The sequence below is a fragment of the Molothrus aeneus genome, chromosome Z (assembly GCF_037042795.1).
Source record: "Molothrus aeneus isolate 106 chromosome Z, BPBGC_Maene_1.0, whole genome shotgun sequence".
Classification (NCBI taxonomy): domain Eukaryota; kingdom Metazoa; phylum Chordata; class Aves; order Passeriformes; family Icteridae; genus Molothrus; species Molothrus aeneus.
Window position 1 is genome coordinate 60,685,543 of NC_089680.1, and position 21,802 is coordinate 60,707,344.

The following is a 21,802-nucleotide window of genomic DNA, read 5'->3' on the forward strand; positions in this document are numbered from 1 at the left end:
AAAGACAGACAGTGTCTTCTTTCTGCCATGTCACATGCCTGAGGTCAATCACAGCTGTAATTATGCTTGGTATTGTCCAATGTATTGGAAGACAGCTCCCAGTAACAAGAAGCTTGCAACCAAGCTGCTATTGTGTTTTCATAAGATACAATAAAATAATGGGATAGATTGGATTTAATGTGATTTGTATTAAACAGGGGTCAGAAATCTTTGCAGAGACAAAGAATCAACTTTTAATGTATTGAAAGCAACCACTATTTAATGAATTGTTCCTATTCTTTTACAGGACTTCAGTAAATGAAGTCCTGTTCTTGAATCTCTCGAGCTGCTCAAATACAGAACACAAAACGAAACTTAAAAAGAAATCAGAAAGGCATGAAAAAAACACTATCCAAGTGACCTCCCAGAAGAGTGACCACCAAGAGCAAGCCTTGTCAAGTCTTAGAGGTGCTCTCTCTAGTGAGAACCAGCATGGGGTTAAAAAAGCAACCTCTAGTATCTGAAGCCATGAAATGATCTACCTTCAATTCATTAGATCTCATTCCATTCTGCCTTCAGCATAAACCAACATAATAACTTATAGTTGGCAATGTTTATTTTTTCCCCGCTTTACAGCAAGAGCAGCCAAAGAACACTGACTTCCTAGGCAGTGAAATCCATAAGCAATTCTCAATTACCCAAATCAGTGATGCATATGTGCCTTTGTATTTTGCTGTGCTCTACATTACATAAAATACATGGCTGTCTCAAGTGGCAGGAATTTACAAGCTTTGCCAGTGTTACAGCAGACTTGCTACAATGTGCAATTTTGTAGCGGCCATACATTGCTTAAAAATCAGGAGAGCAAGACTTTTACCTCATGTTGTTGAATTTTACAAAAGCTTAAATTTAAACTCATCTTCCCTGAGCACTTTTCACTGAGTACTTCACAACTCACAGAGATTTGTGGAGTTTTTTTTTTCCTACAGTGCATGTAATACAACTTCAGGCTGTATTATTATCTTATTCAAGAGCTCATCACTGTTTACAGTAAAAGCAATTTCATGGTATTTTGAGCAGAAAAGCACTGTACTACAACATTTTTTTCCTAATACAGAACGTTCACAGTTGACAATTACTCAGCTGGCATCTCTCTGGGCTGTTGTCACCTGTTGGCTCTCCTAGATGCTAGAAGGCATTCAGGGCTCAGTACCAGCAAAGTCTAGGCTAACGCTCGCACAGAAGGATTAGGAGGGGCAGGCAGTTGCTTACTGTGCTGCCAGGAGGCTGGTGATGACAGCTTTTCCACCACTAGAGTGGGTGGCACACATACCAAGACCATATGCCAAGGATACAAACCATAGGCTGCAAGAATTTCTACAGGTTTTTAATAGCAGCAAGCTAAAAAAAGTTACAGCTACTCTTGAGAGTCATGTCTGGCTTTTGCAGCATTTCCATTTAAGATTTGTAGCTGCTGATAGTTCAAGGCTATTTGACAGCAGCTCTGTGAAGTTTAATCAATTAAATTTAAAGAAAATAATTTTAAGGAAAAGTGAGAGAATGAAAGTGTGGAAGATAAGGAGAGATTCTTGCTATTTAAAGGTTTCATCTTACCTCCACAGACTAGAAGCCCCAGCCCACTGAGCTGAGTTTTCCTGTTAAAATGAGAGTGGCACACTCTCCAGAGATTAGCATGTGTCACTTGCACTCCAACTCAGCATCCTCTTTTCTGTAAGCCCAGAACAAAAGGTTCCAAAAGCAAGTGCATGTTCAATGCTGTCCCACTGCACACTTTGGAAGTGCCCTTTCCTGCCTATAATATGGGATTGTATAAGCCATTGTAAAACTCTGCTGGACAGAAATTTTAAGAAGATTTAAACAAAAAAACTGACCACTATCATGACTCCTGTCAATAGAGTGAACATCCTCATGGTAACTTCCACAGGTCAGAATCATTGCTTTATTTATTTTATATTTTCATGTACATAAAAGTAAAACAACAACATATCTGAAGAAACGGCTATCATAGTTCATCCAATTAAGCAATCAGCTGCTGAGTTACCAAGAGATGACAGAAGCTGTCTGCTACCCAGCTCTTAAGATTCTGTGCCAAGAAAACCTGGCAGTGGAGTTAATAACTGTACTTCTGTGTGCGTCCAAATGATGCCTCAGTTTTAGCTTTTATATTTTTCAGATTCTCTGCTGCTTTAGTGTGTAGTTCTGAGTTTCATATTAAGGGATGGTAAGCTCTTGTCTACCTACTCCTCACAGAGTAGGTAGACAAAACAATTCCTTTCCTAGCCTGGGACCAAGGACAACCACCCAAATCTCAGGCCCAAGAGCATAAATATGGACTGAAGAGAGAAAAACAAGGATGTGGCTTCATAATCTAAAGCTGTAACTGGACAATTAACTCCAATATGTGAATGGACCAGAACTTATAAAAGCGAGAGACCTCGTGACCAGTCATCCATTTTGTGACCATTCTGAGTTCATCTGGGGTGTAGCCCTGGCTGGGCTCTTGTACTGCCCAAAGTGTATCCACTGAGGCCTTCCAATAAATACCTACTTTATTCTTTAACTCCATCTAGTCTCTGTTCTAGGTCAGCCTTCATAAGGCATCAGTTCTCGTGACCCAGATGGGACAGAAGGCATCTGGAAGACCCCTGGACCAAAGGAACACCCAGCTCCTGTCCCCCACTCCTGCCAGCACTCCCGGGAGGGGGCCCCAGCTGCTCTCCAGGAGGTATCAGAGCCCAAGAACCCTCAGGCCTGACAGAGATGCATAAGTAGATAAAGGGGAATTCTGTTTGCTACATAAGTTAGGGGGGAAATACTCTATTGTGAATAGCAACAAAGTTTAAGTGGGGGAAGCAAACAAAAGCAAATTTCAGGATTTTCTTTTCAAAATAAATGTGATTTTATGTGTGTAACTCAACATGAAAATAACCTACTTTTGTTCAAGAAAAAGCAAAACTAAAGACAAGGCTGCAGTTGATGAAACAGAAAAAAATAAATCAGACACAATAAACAAAACAGTCCAAATTCTTTACGCTTCTGGGAGCTAATTCAACTGGATGAACATAAGAGTGTTTGCTTGAGATAGTCCATTCTAGGCACTTGATGATAATTTCTCATTTAGTTCCAGAGCTCTAACATCTCCATTAGCTTTGGCATTTTCTATAAGCACCTGCAGAGAAAAATAAAGAATGACTTGAGAATTTAAGATTTTTCTGTTATTTTCTTAATGGCAATCTGAAATGTACTTTTTTAATTCCTGTTAGACAGTTTTGCTAAAAGATCATCTAACTAGATGATCATTATCTAGATCATAATACCCAAATAGGAAATACTCAACATTACACATCAACTTGCTTAAAAGATCCAAACTCTGCGCTACAGCGACTGTAATCACTTCCAATGCTCTGTAAAAGCATCACTGATTACTTTGACAAGTAGTTACGTGCTGGCAATTAAACAAGCAGACCTATTTTCCTGCTGACACACACTTGTCCCTTGCTTTGTATAAATCTTACCTTTATATAAATCTCCATTTGCGAAACTCAAGTGTTCTCTGCAGCTGCTTTAAAAAAACTGCCACATCCTTTTCCCTCCCCCAGTTAAATTCACACTTCCCTGATTTATTTTCCACACATCATATTTGGATCTTTTCTGTTAGGGACCTTAAAAAGAGGTTCCACAATAACCTAATGTTCATAAGCTTCTGGCACATCTCTTGTAACCCAATGACATTATACATACTGAAAAGGAAAATCATTAAGCAGAACCAAGCAAATCTCCAGCCATTATTATCATCTCATCAGCAGGGACTATAAAGGACTTTGCAGAAGCAAGTGCAATGAGATCATACCAGGATCTTGTGAACTCATTAAATCTAGCTTTTTTAATCTATGTCTAAGCATGTCTGTGTATGGATTTTTGTCTACACCTTTTTATATGTACCTCCAGATCTACTTTGTATTGGATTCAGCATTTCACCAGGGAACAGCTGATAATATCTGCAAAAGACTTCATCACCACTCTTCATTGAGTCATTCAGAGTATATTCAGATTTTGAGGAGAAAAGTAGTTCTCATTATAAGCCAAAATGAATGACACCCCACTTGCACTACATCAAAGAGCTGCATGGATTTGTGAGTTTAATCAAATACATTAGTGAAGTGCTGTCAACAGAAACTAATGCAGCATCTACTATGTACTGAAAATAATGTACCATTACACACAAGCCTTTAAGAGAGAGCACAGAGATTCTGCTGCTCAGATCTTTTGGGCCAGGGACATGACATGTTCCAGCCAGGCTAGAGGGTATTAACATTATTATTGCTAAAATTTTAATTAAATGGTCCTCATGTCTACTGAAGAATCACCATTAAAACTGTTCCAAGTTTGGACTGGAGAATTTACTATTTATTTTTCATTACTGCATGGAGGAATGGAAGACATTCAAACAAACTGGTGTTGATTTCACAAACTGAAGTACATTTGCACCTCAAGAGCAACACCTTCCTAGCCTCCTTCTACCCCACTTCCCAGTTGCAAGTATAATATCAAAAGTAAATAGACAGAAGTTCTGTATAAGGTGGACTGTCTTACATCTATTAATTCACAATCATCTTTGGCATACAGATGTTGCAGGAGGTACCAGCGTGCCACTGACACTATGGTTTCTGGATTGGCTGGCTGGTAAACAATTCTCTCCAACATTCGCCGAGTTTCCCTGGAAACATAATCAAAACATAATCCAAATCAAATTCTACTGAACAGGCCCCATGTAACATAACAAAGCAAGCAACAATGGCCAGAAGTAATATACGGGAAAGCCCTTATTGCACTTCCTGCAAACAGAGACAAGATGTGAAAGTGCAGAAGAGAAGGTAATTGGAATAGAGACAAAGTGTCTATTTTAGACACAAAGTCTAAAATCCTGTTTCGCTGATACTATCTTCCAACAACAACAACAAAAACACCTAACAAAGGGATTTTCAAATTCACAGTGCCATTAGAAATCTGGTAAAAACTGGCAACTACATGTAGGGATGTCATATTTATTCAGTGGTGCTCCATCAGCTTTTTTTTTCATAAATAATGGAAGATTTGGTTGCTCCCCACATCATTAACTCTTTCTCCCCTCTCCCTTTTATTTGCCACACTATTTCAAGAATTAATTTCCACTTTCAAGTTTGTTTAAGTTCTTGAGCTACATCTGCAGATAATGACCACTTGTATTTTTAGACACAGTATTCCACTGACAACTTAACAGATCATGCATACCTTGCTCCCATTTTGTGATTATATTGTAGCAGAGCTTGAAGCAGAGCTGCCAAAGGGGAAGGAGAAAGTTTCAAAGCTTCAGTCGTTGCCTCCTGAACCAAGGATGGCCAGTGTTCATTTGAGACATTAGCCTATTATAAAAGTTGAGAAAAAATAAAGAAAGAGAATAATAAAAAAGAAATTTTAAAAAATAAAAAGAAGAAATATCAGGAGGAAAATTACTTTATTGTAGTATATTTACATCTCTCTAGAAAGCAGGTTTTATTCAAGCTGTTCTGAGAAGTATTTGGCACGTTAGAAAGACACTTGTTTAAAAAATCCCCCAGACTAACAGTGGTTAGAAGTGCCTAGAAAAGTCATTAACTTATTTAGGATCAGCCTTGCCAGTATTCCCCCCTGCTAATTTGTGCACATAGTCTTTTTGTTTTTTCATATAAGTTTTACTAGTGCTTCAGAAACCCTTGCAAATCTTCATACCACATATAAAACTATTCAAGAATGTAAAATTTATCCCCAGAACTGACAATTTTTTACCAGAAGTCAAAACCAACTCCTAGACTGCAATCACCTAACAGAGCAACTATTGAGCAAAGCCATATAACTTAAGAATATAAACAAAGCAAAGAAAGAAAAACTGGCTTTAGAAAAACCTTATTATCCCCATTGTGTCTGGATAGCATTCAAATTACTGTACTTGAAAGGGTGACCAGATCTTTACTTGGAAGATAACTGGGAGACAAGCAATTTTCAAATACAGAGCTTTCTTTGACCTAAGCAAGGTTTTCACCCGGCTTTTATACATTTCATTAAACCAGTGCAGAAATGCCAAAAAAAATATCCACCTACAGCTTCTCTGCTCACTTAAAAAGTTGAGATGAGATAATCAAATTCATACTAATCACATCTTTTAAAAAAATCTTGTTTATTCTTAGGCAATTCAGGCCAGCCCTTGAAGAAATAGTATTAATCAATTTAGGCAGTATCTTGAGACCTCTGAAAGCATTTAGGAGCAAAAAGAAAGCAGACCAGTAAAAACTGACAGAATTACAGCAGGAAAAATATTGTCACTCGACAAATTCTGACTTTGGAAGACAACTCTCTTCTCCAAAATGGAGAACAGTTTTGCAGCTTTATCCTCAGTAAATCCGACTGTCTTTTCTTACACAAGATCTCAGGATATATGGGGGTTGCTTTGCCTGATTTTGATTACCACTGGGTCATTCAATAATTTGTGAAAAAGCATTCGCCAAGATCACAGCAGTATCTACATTTTACAGTAGAATTTAAATTCTGGTAGTGCACTTCAAGTTTCTAGAGTGACACTGCTTGAAGATAATAAACACTTGCCAAGATCCTGAGATATGTTTACCTTGCCCCCCCAGTGCAAGGAATAGAGTACTTTTCTTTATTCCACAAGATACAATTCCCTTAGATTGTTCTTAGGTTTCAGTGCAAAGCATCATATCTGGAAATGACCATACAGCATAAAAATATTTGAAACATGACTGACTGACTTCTCCAGGCACCAATGAAGAAAAAACATCTGTTGAGGCAGTTGTCTGAACAAGACAGACATTTGAGGGGTAGCCAATTTGGATGATCAAACTAAAACTGTTATAGACAAGCCTCACTGAGCAAGTGAGCCTCTTAGGCACAAAGTGGCTCTGTGTGATTATTACATTGCAACCTGTCTTACAGAGACATGTTCTATGAATACTCCACTGCCCCTTGATGTCTCATTCTATTCTCTAGCTGTCATTCATAAAACATAACAGGGGCATAATTTAATGACTACAGAAGCCTTCTGTCCCACCAACTTCTGTGAAATCATGCAGTAATGTTATGCTGGTTATCCTACCATGCAGATTTCCAGTGCGAGCATAGCTAGCCTGAGCAGACTGGATAACTTCCCGTTCCAGCTGCCCTGCTGTGATGCCAACTGCAGACTCTTTCTGTAACACATCTCTGCTCCAGTCATCATTCTCTGAGACTCATATATTTTCGCCAGCCACTGAAAATAAACATCCAACAAAATCAGTTATGGAGCCACCAAAACACACATCCATTAGGTAATACCATTTAGTCCAATTTTTAAGAGTATCACAGCATAGTATTAGCTGTGCTAATACTATGCACCCAGTCCTCATTCCAACAACACACAACAATTGCCCTGCAGAAAAATTAGTCTGCTGCAGAGCTGGCAGTACACCTTACTACAGTAAATTATTTTGAGAGTTCCCTAGCCTACTCACAGACTTTTTTTGATAGCTTGTCTCAGCTGCTGCCTGCTCTGCCAGCACAAGATGTCCTGGATTTCCTCGTGAAGAGAAGGAAAAGGATTCTAGCTTCTCTGTCTTTAATTCTGTAGTCATCACACATTTTTTGAAGCAGATGCAGCCATATTTGCAAATCCTTGTCATGTACATGATATGCATGCAGATGTGCAAGCCATATTTAGAAATATTCTTTGCTGGATCACCAAGTAAACAAAGTAATTCCCTTGCTTTTGAGCAAAGGCCTCTAGACTTTTCCTAGCTAAATACTGCAGGGTGTTAGAGGAGGCAAAAATTATCAATGCTTTCTGGTACATAGAAGTTACTCCCAATTACAAAGAGCAACACACTGGAAAGTACTAATTAGCACTAGACTAGTGAGACCGTGCATTCTTGACATCAAGCTGCAGGCCTGCTTTTTAGAGTAAAACATTCATCCATGTGAAGGGAAAAAAGCTTCCCTTAGCCTCAGCTCTTTGCAGCTGAAGATGTCTAGCACTCCTGAAGTTAAGAAGAGAACCCCTGCAAAGGCACAAAGGCAGCTTTGCTAGATCTACTTTTCTCTATTTTCCTGACAAGTCACAGCACAAAAAGCAGAACAGCCATCAGAGCAGAAGTTCAGTAGCACCCTTAAATCCCACATAACAATTTAGACAAAAGCCAAAAACTTAATCAGAAAGAAAAGTTAATGGCCCCTCTAATGTAGTAAAACTGTAAGGCATCACAATGGATAACTCAAACTCACAGGAAGTCCAGAGACAGAAAACATAAAAACATACATTAATCCACTAGAAGCAAATGTAGCAGCCAAGTTTTTCAGAATGCCATCTAAGCCCTGAGAAATACTTCCTTGAAGACTAAAAAGATCTTCCTCACAGGTATCTTATCTGTGGCCTGGATTAAGAAGACTAAAACAAATCATCCCCTTCCACTCCCCACGTTACATGCACTCATTTCACTTATTTTCCCTGCTTGTAAGGAAGCTGACTTGGCTATGCAAGGGACGCTTAAAAAATGTACACAAACCCTAATTTAATATTAAAAATGTTATTAAAGAAGAGGATACAATAGTTTCTTGCATGTTCCCTATTTTGCAAATTCAACCTGAATGAGTTCTATATTCTGAATGATGAAGTCTCACAAATCACAGAAAAATGCATCAAAAAAGCATTTTCCCCAGAAATAACGCTCCTGGTGTTTCTGTAGAGAAGAGCATCTGCAGCCTTTGAAGAAGCAAGATCATAATCTGTAAAGCAGCCTTGCACTGATCTTCTAAGTTCTACCCTTCACTGATCATCTAAAAATGATTACTCATCATGCCATGGAAGGGAATTAGTGAACAATGTTACTGGGAGTGATTCTCTGCAGTCAAATTACTCAAAAGAACAGTGACACCTGAAGTCAAGACATTATGGGGAAAGAGACTTATTCAGGTTTTCATACCCTTAAGTAAGAAATTGTGTATTACTACAACAGGAAACCCTTTACCTCCATTTATTTTTATGAAGTTATGAAGTATTTCATTGGCTTCTGCTCACATGTCAAATCACAGATCCCTAAAGACATTTATCTCAAACTTTTAATTCTCCTGCCTCCATGTCTGCTTGGTCTTACTAGCAGTCCTTAATATTTCAACTTTTATATAAGTTAACATATTTCAACTTTGGAACAAATAGAATTTAAGCTGTTTTTTCTGTCACTGATTGTCAGCAGATAAATAGAATCAAGCAGTGAAACGAATGCTCACTCTCTTACAGCAGGCGTGAGAGTGGCACACCAGTCAGGGAAAAGATTGATACTTACTTGCCAGGCTGCAGCTGAGGATGAACTGGACATGACTGTCTTGCGAAGTTCCTCCAGGATGTTGTCTGGAAGTTCTTTGTGAGACTGCAACAGCTGCTTACACTGAACTTGTCTCAAAAGCAAAAATAGAGCTGGGTGCTCAGGGCAGCTTTTTAAACCCTAAAACCAAACCAATCAGAATTATCATTCTCCAGTACCAAGGACACTTAGATTTTCCATTCTGCTCTTTATAGAAAACAACATTGAAAGCCTTCTCAGGGTGCTTGAAACACAGCATTTTTCTCCTCCACTGCACAAAGGAGTATTTCAGGACTGACCCATAAAAACAGGTAATATTTTTACTGTCCTCAAAATACATTTGAAGTCTAAGCTCAATTTTACATTTTACATTTACATTTTATATTTTCTACTCTTACTGGTTTCTGAAAGACAGCTCACTTGGTTTGATAATTATTAAAAATTTTGGTCCTATTAATATAGGCAAAAACCTGTCTTGGGGCTATAAAGGACCTTGATTATGCTTCAAGAAATTTTAGTTCTCCCAAATAAGACACTTTATTTTCACTGGAACAGAAGGACTTTAGTAAACATTTCCTATTCAGTAACAGCAGGCATCCATAGAGTATTTCTTTGAACCAATACAAAAAAGAAAAGACAGAAAACTAGCTATCTGTTGCTTTACTCTGCTCAGGTGAAACATGTGAAGCTTTCGCAAACCTCACTGCATGTTATTTTCTGTGCTGAAATCTCAATATTCAAAGAATTATAACTCAAACCAGATTTGTGTTAACAAACAATATTTGTATTTTTCACACATTTTTTAACAAAGTATGTTGCCTGTGAATCCTTCACAACTGATTGACTGCAGTGTCTGACTCTCCACTCCCAGTTACACTGCTTTCTGAGGATTCTGGGGTCTAAAACTACCACTGAAGGTTTGTGGTACTAGGGAATGCTATCCTTTTTTCTACACTAATTGCAGACCCTGACTGTCCTCTCCCCAGGCTATTTAATCAGACAAAAATCAGCATAATACAAGCAAAATCCACCGCAACCTTCCCCCCTACCAATCTGGGGGAAGGACAGATCTTGTATGTCTCAAAATCTCTGATGATTGTTAATATAAGGCAGGTCAGTAGAAAAGTTGGCCAGAAAAGGAAAACACCTCAGCAAGCAAACAAAGAGGTAAGAAAGTACTTCCTCCTAAAAACCAGCCTGTTCAATCAATCCGCTTGTGTGGTTTAGGTTTTTTGTTGTTTGTTGTTGGTGGTTTTCTTTAACTCCCATCCACTTTAATGAAATATACCAAAACCAAGGATCACATTTGCATGCAATTAGTAATTTTCCTTAATGAAAATCAGGGATGTGCGCTTTTTTGCTGATCTTTTGCCAAGTCTTCTGCTTATGAACACCCTCCTGAATGCTGTTAACAGCCCAGCTCCCTTCCATAGCTGTGTTGCAGCATGACCTCTCTTTTTTAATAATTAAACATGTAGCATCCACTTGGAGCTCTGAAACAAAGTACCAATACAACCCAGAAGAAATGGATGTCTCCCATCCTGACTGCTTGCCCTGAATTTTGGTAATGTTTCGCTTAATTCTAGGCAGGAAGAACAGACTTCAGCTTTATCATGACACATACACTACTTGTTTCAACTATTAACACAGTTCTGGTGTTGCAAACAGTATATTGGGGAGGGGAGGCTATGCCAACCATCAGTTCAGTTGGTCAGAGCATGCTGCTAATACTGCCAGAGTTGAAGGTTTGATCCTCATACAGGCCATTCACTTCAGAGCTGGACTTGATGGTCTGATCTTTGTGGGTCCCTTTCAACTCAGAATATTCAGTGATTCTGTGAACTATTATATTTTGTATCTCTGATGGAACAGACAGTTGCTAATTCAAACATTACCTTACTATATAATGCGCAAAAATAATGGCTTCTGTCAATTCTACTACAATCTGCCAGTGTGACCCCATCATACCTTGTTACAAAGAGCTTCAGCTTCTGACAGTTTACCAGTCTCCCCTAGACTGGTAATAGCTTGACACAGACACCAGTCTTCAAGAGTACGGACATAATTACGTGGAAGATTACTTTCTCCAGCTGTAAAGACAGACAACACACTTAAACAGATTAGTATTTATGCTGTAGTACAATACCATGGTCACAAGCTCTAGATCTGGTAAGGGAGAGTTTTTATGAGTTTTAATGTGACATGGCTCCCTTCATCAGTGGGAACACTGAAAGATGGTAAAATCAAAAGCATGAGGGGAAATAAGCATACACCATTTGAGTTAATGGTTTGAGATCAATCAAACATGGAATTTTAATTCCAGTTTTTAAAACACTATGGGCATTGAGCAAGAATGAGCACCTATTGGAAGAGTTAAAGAACTCAAAATTACTTTAGCCTTTTCCTGTAAACTACTGCTGCTGCAATGTAATACATCCACATTCATGGGTGTAGGCATCAGAGTTCAGAAATACTACTTTACAAAACTATTTGAAGCTTTGGAGGGGAAAGCAAGCTGCCATTAAGTATCTAAACCTATCTGTATGTTAGAATTTAATGGGTTTTTTGTGTAAAATACAATTACAGCTATTGAGTAATTACCCCTATTGAGTACTACTCAGCCTATTTGCAAGTTCAGAACAGCACTGCAAGCTTAGATAATTTCAATTTTATTTTGCTCTTTTTAAACAGGAAACTCATATAGCTTACTTTTGGCTGAAACTGTAGACACAAGTGTCATCTCTAGGCCTGTTCGTTTTGGTTCAGTGTTGTTTAGACAGACAACAGTGTTTTCAGCATGACAGGCTGCCATTAGCACTGCCCAAGCAACAGGATTATCTAGAAAAGAATGGTAAAAGGGAACTCATGTCCATTCTAAATATGCTGGTAGTTCACTTAGAATGGGATTTATCAGATAAAGCATAAAAGCATACCTATCAATGGAACCATACACTGTAAATAAGATACCAAAAATAAGAGAAGTAATTGAGTTTATACCAAGGAAGGTGATAACAAATACTTGCTTCTAACTAGTAAGATTCATCAGATTGTAAAAGGAAGATGCCGTTCCTAAAGCCAGCTAATGTATTTTTCACAGATAGCTTCAGTGTGCTAACCTGAAGCTGCCAATTTATTTTTGACTACACAATTAATCTTGGCTTTCACTGAAGAAGTGTAACAAAACACAAAGTGGCACACTCAGTCTGTTCTGCCCACCAGCATAAAAGTTATAGCAACAGGTGCCTACTTTGACTGCCAGTTAATTCCTATGTCAACTTCACCTTTAAATAGCCCTGTGAAGAACACCTACTACTGTAAGAGCAATCTCTGTCCTGAATTGGACAGAGCTCAGTTAAAGATTTTATTTATTTAAATTTTCATCCATAAAATAATTAATTTTGCCAGCAAAAATGAAACAAAGCTTGAAGATCTAACAAAGTAAAACGTAAAGTATACTGCTTTTAAACAGCATACACTCATATTTCCTGTAGGAAAGTAATTGACATTTTGAACTTGCAAGCCAGCCCTATGCATCAGAAAAAAATGACTCTAGAAGAAGCAATGTTTAAGTATTTCACTATCAAGTACAAATTACCAATTGAAAACCGCACCAGGCTTGCAATTCATATGCTATAGGAAGAAGACTATTTAGTAATACAGCCATACAGTTCTCTGTAGTTCAAAAACCACACATTTTAATAGAACTTTTCTAATAAAAAATCTCAAGGGAGATAAATAATTCTCTTCTGTCTGGTGCTGCATACTGAGGGAACATATGTTTTTCAATTTGTCTAGTATACTAAATAATACTTATGTCTTTTTCTGTTGAGCAATTAAGAAACTACTCATGGTTTAGAACAAGCCTTAAAACTCAGCACTATTTTTCTTATTGTCTGGCTTAATTCCCATTCCACTAAATCTGGAAGAAAAGTGACAATTTCCACTCTAAGCAACTTCCCCAAAAGATACATGGATAACCCTAAACAACAAATCAACCCAACAAAAGCAGATTTTACTTTAATCCAGTAATTTTTGCTTCTGATGGATAAAAAGACAAACAACCACTACTGTGTTTGAGAACAGAAGTAACCTGGACAGACATGGATGGCCTTCTGAATATTTTTCAGAGGATTGTTTTTCTTATCTTCTAACATGTGACATCCTGCTACCAACTGATTAACTGCAATATTCAGCAGGACTTCCTATAAAAAGAACACAAGAGTTACTTAACCAGGTAAGTGATCAGACAGAATTAATTTTAGGACTGTTTATGGAATTACAAAATCTGCATTTTAAGATAGTCAAACCTTTCCACAGTTTACATCAAGTGTATGTGCAACACTTCCTGCCACAGCTCCTCCCTGCAAGATTAAAAAAACAAACAATTGATTTAATTACATGGCTAATTAATTTTATGTAAAATATAATGCCAAAATAATTTTATCTTTGTTATTCACAAGTACAAAATTTGCACAATGAGGCAATGTCCTTGTTTATGGCATGATCTTTTTATGAAAAAATTAGCAAGAGACATTCTAGACTAGAGTTTATCTATATGATTGGTTTCTAATTTCAGCCCCATATTGAAAAGGGTTTCTTTTCAGGTGCTATTTCTGTTTATATAATTAGCATAAATTAAGACAAGGAGTATTTATTAGGAGTAAGAAGGAAAACTAATAATAAGCAGAAAGTGGCAAAGAAACACTGCCTAATGTGAAAAGTGAAGATAACTACATTAACCAAATTAAAGATAGGTAAATCTTAATAGAAATATTTATTTACATAAATACACCTATATAAAACTAAATGGAAGAAATTATACATGATTATACATAGTATAGCCTTTTATTGTTAGCATAATTCTAGCAGATCTTTCCTCTAAGTTTACATCAAGAATGGTTACCTCATGGAAGATCCAAATAATGGTATATAAATTCAGTATGTAGCTGTGCACTGCTTTGAATGTAAGCCGTACATTTTCCTATTAACTGGGGAAAGTCCACACACTGAATGGTGGGGTTTTTTCAGTTAAGAAACAACACAGACTACTTGGAATGTAAACAGCACACGTGTATTACACTTACTTACTTTTGGCTTTTTTGATGCATACAGTGGAACTATTCGAGACAGAAGAGACCAAAGGGCAGGATTATCAGGGTAACTAGGGAAAGAAAATGGTATTAAAATGTCTGGTTTAGATATGCACCTGGTCTTCCAGGACTCAGTAGGCACTTGCTATAAATACAAATACAGTTTTTTCTATTAAGAATACAATGCAATGTATTAAAAGATAGACATGGGTAAAAACAAACAACACAACATTGAAATTATACTGCTAGCTAAAGAAATAAAATGTACAGCATGCATATAAATATTCATAGAAAGAAAACAAACTTTAGGCCTACAGGTCTTGTCTTCATAGCATGAAGAACAAGAAATTTTAGTTGTAGTTGGAAAAAAACAATTGCATGAAAATAGTTTCTGAAAACCCTTGGAGAGACTATAATGTGTGCCTTCCTGAAAGGCTCAGAATGCTAAGGCTAATCAAATCAAATTTAAACACAGACACTTAGCTAATGGAAGAAACAGCTTCAAAGGCCGCTAAATATTAAATAAAAACCCAAGGGACTTTTCTAGGCTGAAAGTTATGCTACACAGGATGAAAAATGCTTTCACAGAAGAGTAAACTAACCTACCTATCAAAAAAGTCCCCCAAACAAAATCAGAAAACACTGAATGAGCTATGAAACTTCTGCTATCTGATTCCATAAATAAGAAAGCAAACTTGTCAGTGAAAGGTACAACCTTACGTGAGGACTTCATCTTTGAAAATGAATTTTTATTAAAAAATTTTTTTAGAATAAGAATTCAAAGAAACAGGTTTGCTTACTCTTCAATGTAATCAAAGCAATATATTTATATGGCAATTTAAAGCAAGACAAACTATATACCTGTGTATTGCTTTGGAGACTTCCCTCTGGATTGCTACATTTCTACCTTGCAATGCATAAACAGCAGATGCAATGAGACACCTCTCATAAATCCCATCATTCCCTTTTTCATGCTTCAGTAATTCTTTTAGGGCTGCTGTTGCAAGTGTTGCATCCTGCTTTACCAATCCCAGTGTGCACAAAGCCTTCAGACTTTCCGTACTAGGTTCCTTTAATGAGCTGTTGAATCAAAGAGAGGGAAAGAGACAACCATTTTGGAGCATAAACTAAGTTTCCTGATAACATGACAGTTCTTGTTACTTCTGAGTCCTCTTGCTCCTATGTATCATGAAAGGTATACACAATTAACACTCTCTGTGGGATCCTGGATCAGGCTAAATCTATATCCTTGAAGGCCAGGTTACAGGCACCTAATCAAGCTCTTAATGATTACTTTTGCCCTCAAAAAAAGACAAGAATGTAAGCTTCTGATTCTATGTTTTGTTTTCAGTCGCTAGCAGGAAATAAAAAAGCGGTTAATCGAACTTGAACAGCCAGCAAAAGGACCCTTTGACAAGTAGGAAATGGTATTCTATCATACTAGTTATCCAGACATACTCACTGTTAAGAATCTCTGTGCTAAGCTGGTTAGGAGAAATGAAAAAAGGTGCTTCATGTTCAAGGTCCTACTTGGGCACTTCAAGTCATCTAGCACAAATTCCAGTCAAGAGAAACATCTATCTATTGCACCAGAATGCATAATTTTTGTTCCTATTAGTAAAATCCACCAAAATCTGTTTGTAGCACTGTTTCCAATTCAGGTCTAGACGTATTCATTGTGATGTTGCTTTCCTAAGCCATTCACTACCTTTTTTTTTCAAGCACAAACATATGATGTCATTAGAAAACTCTCATTGTTCATGTTTTTGACAAAAGTAGAAGCCTGCAGTGATTTATAAGATGTAGGAAATAGTTTCCTAGCCAACTAACCACAGCTAGGAAAGGTAATGGATCTTCTCTGTGTTAGTAACTTCAGGAATCTGCTGATGGGTGCTGCACTGCCACTACTAGAGTTCTCTACTGACAGAGTTGCCCCTGGGAGGTGAGATGGTAACTTAATTTCTAGCTACTAGGAGGCTAACAATGATGCACAGGTGATTTAGCCTCCACAGATTTGAAAAATAACAGGCATTCACCACTTAATTGCACAACTAGTAGAGATCTGTTTCTTTTCATGGGAAAGCTACAGGGTTGTCCTGGTCTACATTGCTGGGAACACAATTTCTGAGATTTTTGACTACTTAAACTATTTTCACTGGTCACTCAGAGTTCTTACAGCTAATGAGCAAAAACAATGAGCAAAAATAGTGCTTACAACAACTACAAAGTACTATTATCTTAAAAGATAAAGTTTTTAAAACTTAAGGATGTTGGACATCCAAACTGCTCAGCCCTTCCACTCAATACTGCTTTAAGAAAGTGGAAGAGACAGACCATAAAACAAACCAGATGTATCACATGAATAAGTACGCTGCATCCATTTCCACTTCTATGCTGCAATACACAAAGAAAATATCCACCTGAGTTCCCACAAAAACAATAAAGTATCACATTCTGATTATTCCCTCTACTCACCATTTAAACAGCAGTGTCTTTGCAGCATCCACTTTGTTCAGTTTATATTCTATTATTGCCAAGGCAGTCAGGATATGTGCTTTATCTTTTTCAGACTCAGCAACAGACAAGGCTTTTTCATAGGCTGGTAAAAATTCAATTGAGGGAGAAGAAAAAACACAACCTTTGTACAGCCTTTAGGATAGCATGATATTACAACAGAGAGACTACTTTAGGTTCAGGTTCACTGTATTTTCCCAACTCAAATCATAAGCAGAAGATAAAAATAAGTTGACTAAGACTTTGGAAGTAACTATGTTTGGAAATACCAGATTTACTGTTTAGAGCCTGGGAGTTGTTTAACACATAGCAAGTAGAAACACAAATGAAAAGCAGCATTGGGATATTCAGAAAACGCCTGCTAGAACTTGGTAAAAATGAACCCTGTGATAGTTCATTTACAAAACAGTAGTTCAGATGGGCACACTCATTCCAAATACAAAATAAAATTATTTGAAACACTGGGCTGACTGTTCCTTTGTGAGCACTTAACACTTCTACACTGATTGTTGCATATACCTTTTCATGAAGTTCCACATCTCAGAAGTGTGCAACATGATAGTATAATTATATTTACCACTAAAGCTAAAGTGCTTTCAACACCACATTAATCTCCTTTGAGAGAATCGTAGAATAATTAGGGCTGGAAAGGACCTCTAGAGATCAACACCTGTACCACAGTAGGGCCACCTACAGAAGGTGACACAGGACCTCGCAGGTGGGTTTTGAATGTCTCCAGAGGGGAGAAACTCCACAACCTCACTGTGTAGCCTGTTTCAGAGCCATCCTCAGCGTAAAAAGTTCTTCCTCATGTTGAGGTGGAATCTGTATTTTAGATGATGTCCATCATGCCTTGCCCTGTTGATGGGCACAACTGCCAAGTGGCTAGCACCAGCCCCTTGACACCTGCTTTTGAGACACTTATATTGATGACATCACCTCTGTCTTTTCTTCTCTAGACTACAACTGATTCTTCCAGAAAAACAATTTAATTTGAGAACAAGGGAGGCTCAGAGAAAACCAGCTTAATGGACAAGAATCCCACACTTGAAGAAATTTTCTTTTTCCTTACTACATTTGAGCAATACTAGGACTAATAGATTTTCACAGAATTATAGAATAGGCTGAATTGGAAGGGACCCAGCAACATCATGAAGTACAACTGTGCAGGACACTTGGAAGAATCACATCGTGTCCTAGACCATTGTCCAAAAGCTTCTTGATCTGAAGACAACATTGGTACTGTGATGACTTCCCTTGGGAGCCTGTTCCAGTACTTAACCACTCTCTGGGTGAAAAATCTTTTCCTGGTATTCAACCCAAACCTCCCCTAACTCAGCTTCAGGCCACTTCCTAGAGTCCTGTCAATGGTCGTGAGAGCAAAGAGATCAGTACTTGACCTTTCACTTCCTCATGAGGATGAAGACCATAACAAGGTCTCCTCTCAGTCTCCTCCAGGCCAAACAAATCAAGGGACCTCAGCTGCTCCTCATAAGACTTGCTCTCTAGACCCTTCACCATCTTCATAGCCCTCCTCTGGATGCTCTTGAACAGCCTAATGTCTTTATTTTATTGTGGTGCCCAAAACTGCACATGGTACTCAAGGTATTAAAATAGTTGTGGCATTTATACTTACACAATAGAACCAAAAGAGCAAAATAATGAATGTCAGCTAGGTTGGTTAGACAATAAATTTTGATAAGATTAACCGCAAAAGAAGTGTTCCATAATGCTCTGAATTTTACCTTTGATACTTTCTTCTAAGAGTCCTTTCTTGAAGTAAGCTAACGCTAGCCCCACAATGCCATCAAACTCTGTTAGGGGTATTGATGTGTAAACTTCAATGGCCTCATCACACCGCCCAAGAGCACTGCAAAAAAAAAAAACCCAGTCACTGGTAGGAAGGATGCAGCAACAGCTGTTTTAATTCAGACAAACTGTCCTTGAGGACCAGTGCCCTCTATTCCATAGCAGTTTTAAACAGACACCTAGAAAAGAGCAATATTAGGACAAGAATGTGCAGTTATCCCCACCCTTTGCCTGGTATAGCAGTTACTCTCTCCAACTATCTGCTGCATGAAGAAGAGCTGATAGGGAGAAGTCCTCTGTATCTGCATGACAGCTGTATATAAGGCAAATGACTTAATGATCATCACAGTGCAGCGGGAGAAAACATCAAAGGAGAAACATGCAAAAAGCAAATCAAGCATTTTTTTGGAAAAAAGCAAATCATGCACACAGACGGGAAAATGCACACACAGAAAGATTGCAGCATTCTTGTTTTAAGACCACTATGAAAAGAATAATAGAGGATTGTATTTATTAGAACTACTTATCAGCTACTAGAGATTTGATCTTGTGTAAGTTGCACACATGAACTAACAGACACACAGCTTGGATGTGAGATTTCAAGAGTCGAAAGAGTTGGTTCTAAAACCTTCCCTGAAGTTAATGAATTATCACTTCGTCACAGGTTACAAGTTTCAGTATCACATACAATAACATATGAGGTTTCCTCAGAGAGCTAACAAATATTTAATTAGTAGACCTTGGGCTATCTCATATCAAAGAGAAATTTGAAAGTCTACCTATTTAAGTCCTGCATTCCCTCAGAACCAGAAGGCATCATGAAAGGAACTTAGAATTGTGAGTAGGACTACAGTATAGAGATTTATCAGCAGAAAGACCACACACAGGTACACAACACCCCAACCTCACATGCTTCAGGTTGTGAAAGTCAATATAAATTCAAAGGCTAGATAGAAGGGCTTTTGAATAAACCTCGAAGCAGCAATTTTATTCAGACAAAGCCTATTACACAGCTCAAGATTGTAAAAAAAATGAAAAAAACCCCACAGCTTATTGTGGAGACAATATAACAGACTACACTAAGACATGTTAGTACCAAGCAAAGGATAAGAGAATCACTGATATGCTACAGCCTGTGAAGACATACAGCAATTCCTTACAATATGATTTTTTTTTTTATTACACTACCCATTTCTGGAGCAAATACAAAGTGCAGTCAAATCTGTCTCCAATTAGAAATAATGTTTAATAGATGATTTTTAGCAACCATTTTTCACCTTAAGTCTCACCATATTTTGTACTGCTCTACTATTCACTACCTCCAAAGGTGAAGCTAGGGGCTCAGAAAATCAACAGACACTTACCATAGTGACCTGCCATAGTTTTGCATTGCTGTATTGTATTTCTCAGTATCCTCTGAGTTTTTCAGCAGTGAAGCTGCCCTAAAATTAACCACAATGAATGTTACTTATCATGTGACTACAAGATGCATATTTTGAGAAATTTTCAGAGCAAAATGGACAACTGTTTTATACAAAAGCTTTTTATGCTAATTAAACATAAACAGAGCCTATTTTACTGTTTTAATGCATCAACAAACACGTCACCAAATACTGTTTCATTTGCCACCTTCCTCTCTTTGAAAGAGGAGAGAGGAAAAAAAAAACCCAAAACAAACCCAAAGGCCAACCACCTCCATTAATTAGAGTGGGATAGAGAATAAAGCTAAAACCAAGCTTGCTTTCTCCTTCAATTTCATTTAAATCACACACAGTGAATTAGTTAATGTAATGGTATGACATACAAGTCTTAGGACATCTTTACTTTTCTGTGTTCTGCCTTTCCAAATTCGGTATAGGAACATCCACACACCCACCCTACAATACACTTAGTTCAAATATACTGTTGAACAGAGAAAGTAAAGTTTATCTAAGGAAAAGAAAAACCCTTAGGTTTTTCAGCTGGTTCATGGAAAAGGAGCTTGTCTAAGCTTTCCAAGGGTGTACAGTTTACCTCTCATAGGCATAGGCAGCCTGCTGTTTTAGATCCAGATACTCATTCAAAAACCCAAACATTGTGAAAGCAGAAGCATCATCTGGATTTCTTTCTAGAAAATCAGAATTGACAATGTAGGAAAACAAGATCAGTAAGCTGTGAAAAAGCATTACAAAAACATTGCTACATTGACGCTACAGTACATGCACTGAACACTTTGCCAAATGCTTCTGTCAGCTGCTCATGAGAATAATTTTGACCGGCTTGCAGGCAAATACAGAAGAGACAGATGACCCAAAACATGACATCACGGTGGCTGAAAAATGTTTAAAATATTATGATGTAATATTAATGCATAATGCACTCAATATATTTTAAGTTTTTCAGCAGGCAGATTTCTTTTAAATGAAATGGGAAAGTATTCATCTTGCATTGACTCTAGTAAAATACCAGTAGAATCTTATGTTTTATTCTTAATACATTCTGAAACAATTCTATACAATGTGCTGTAGGACATCCCTGCTCAAGCAGGGAAGTAAGACCAGATGACCATTATGGTCCCTTCCACAATTAGTAATTTTTAACTAATTGCTAAGGCACAAATTTGCCAGCTGTCAACTCATCTCAGACTAGTACTTTTCTCCCCAGAAGAGGAAGGAAGGCTCTCCAGAGTCCCCTTAAGAACAAGGCACAAAGAAATAACAGTTTCACATTCACATCTATGAGCTATATTTTCTAGCTCTCAAAGTCAGCAACAGATTACTCAGGTGATTTCTTTACAGGAATACTTGCAGACTAATGAAAATCTGCATTTCTTCTACCTGCTTTCCAGGCTAGACATATCCAATGGGGAGGCTGGTTTGGAATCATGCACAAAACCAGAGTCCATCACCTGCTGAAGGTTAACAAAATCATATGCTTGAGAATATTGAGTTACACAGCACACAGGAACAATCCTCTGTGCCAAGCTTCACATCACAGAGGCCGAGGACCTGGCACTTATCTTCACCTGCACATACAGACACATGC

The 21,802-nt window shown here is 37.7% G+C and overlaps 1 protein-coding gene across 2 annotated transcripts in view; it reads right to left on the bottom strand.

The window, feature by feature from the left end:
• Positions 1–209: 209 nt before the first annotated feature.
• Positions 210–21,802, bottom strand: part of SKIC3 (SKI3 subunit of superkiller complex) — a 48,272-nt gene continuing 26,679 nt past the window's right edge. For both annotated transcript variants that reach the window (XM_066569038.1, XM_066569037.1), the window contains 15 exons: positions 20,792–20,885; positions 20,143–20,220; positions 18,715–18,839; positions 16,931–17,054; positions 15,317–15,535; positions 14,454–14,526; positions 13,673–13,726; positions 13,456–13,567; positions 12,075–12,203; positions 11,334–11,455; positions 9,348–9,506; positions 7,130–7,282; positions 5,272–5,402; positions 4,594–4,717; positions 210–3,169 (listed from right to left, as the gene is read on the bottom strand). In XM_066569038.1, the coding sequence (XP_066425135.1) occupies positions 3,092–3,169; positions 4,594–4,717; positions 5,272–5,402; positions 7,130–7,282; positions 9,348–9,506; positions 11,334–11,455; positions 12,075–12,203; positions 13,456–13,567; positions 13,673–13,726; positions 14,454–14,526; positions 15,317–15,535; positions 16,931–17,054; positions 18,715–18,839; positions 20,143–20,220; positions 20,792–20,885 (1,775 nt within the window). In that variant the 3' untranslated portion in view covers positions 210–3,091. The remainder of the gene's footprint in view (positions 3,170–4,593; positions 4,718–5,271; positions 5,403–7,129; positions 7,283–9,347; positions 9,507–11,333; positions 11,456–12,074; positions 12,204–13,455; positions 13,568–13,672; positions 13,727–14,453; positions 14,527–15,316; positions 15,536–16,930; positions 17,055–18,714; positions 18,840–20,142; positions 20,221–20,791; positions 20,886–21,802) is intronic.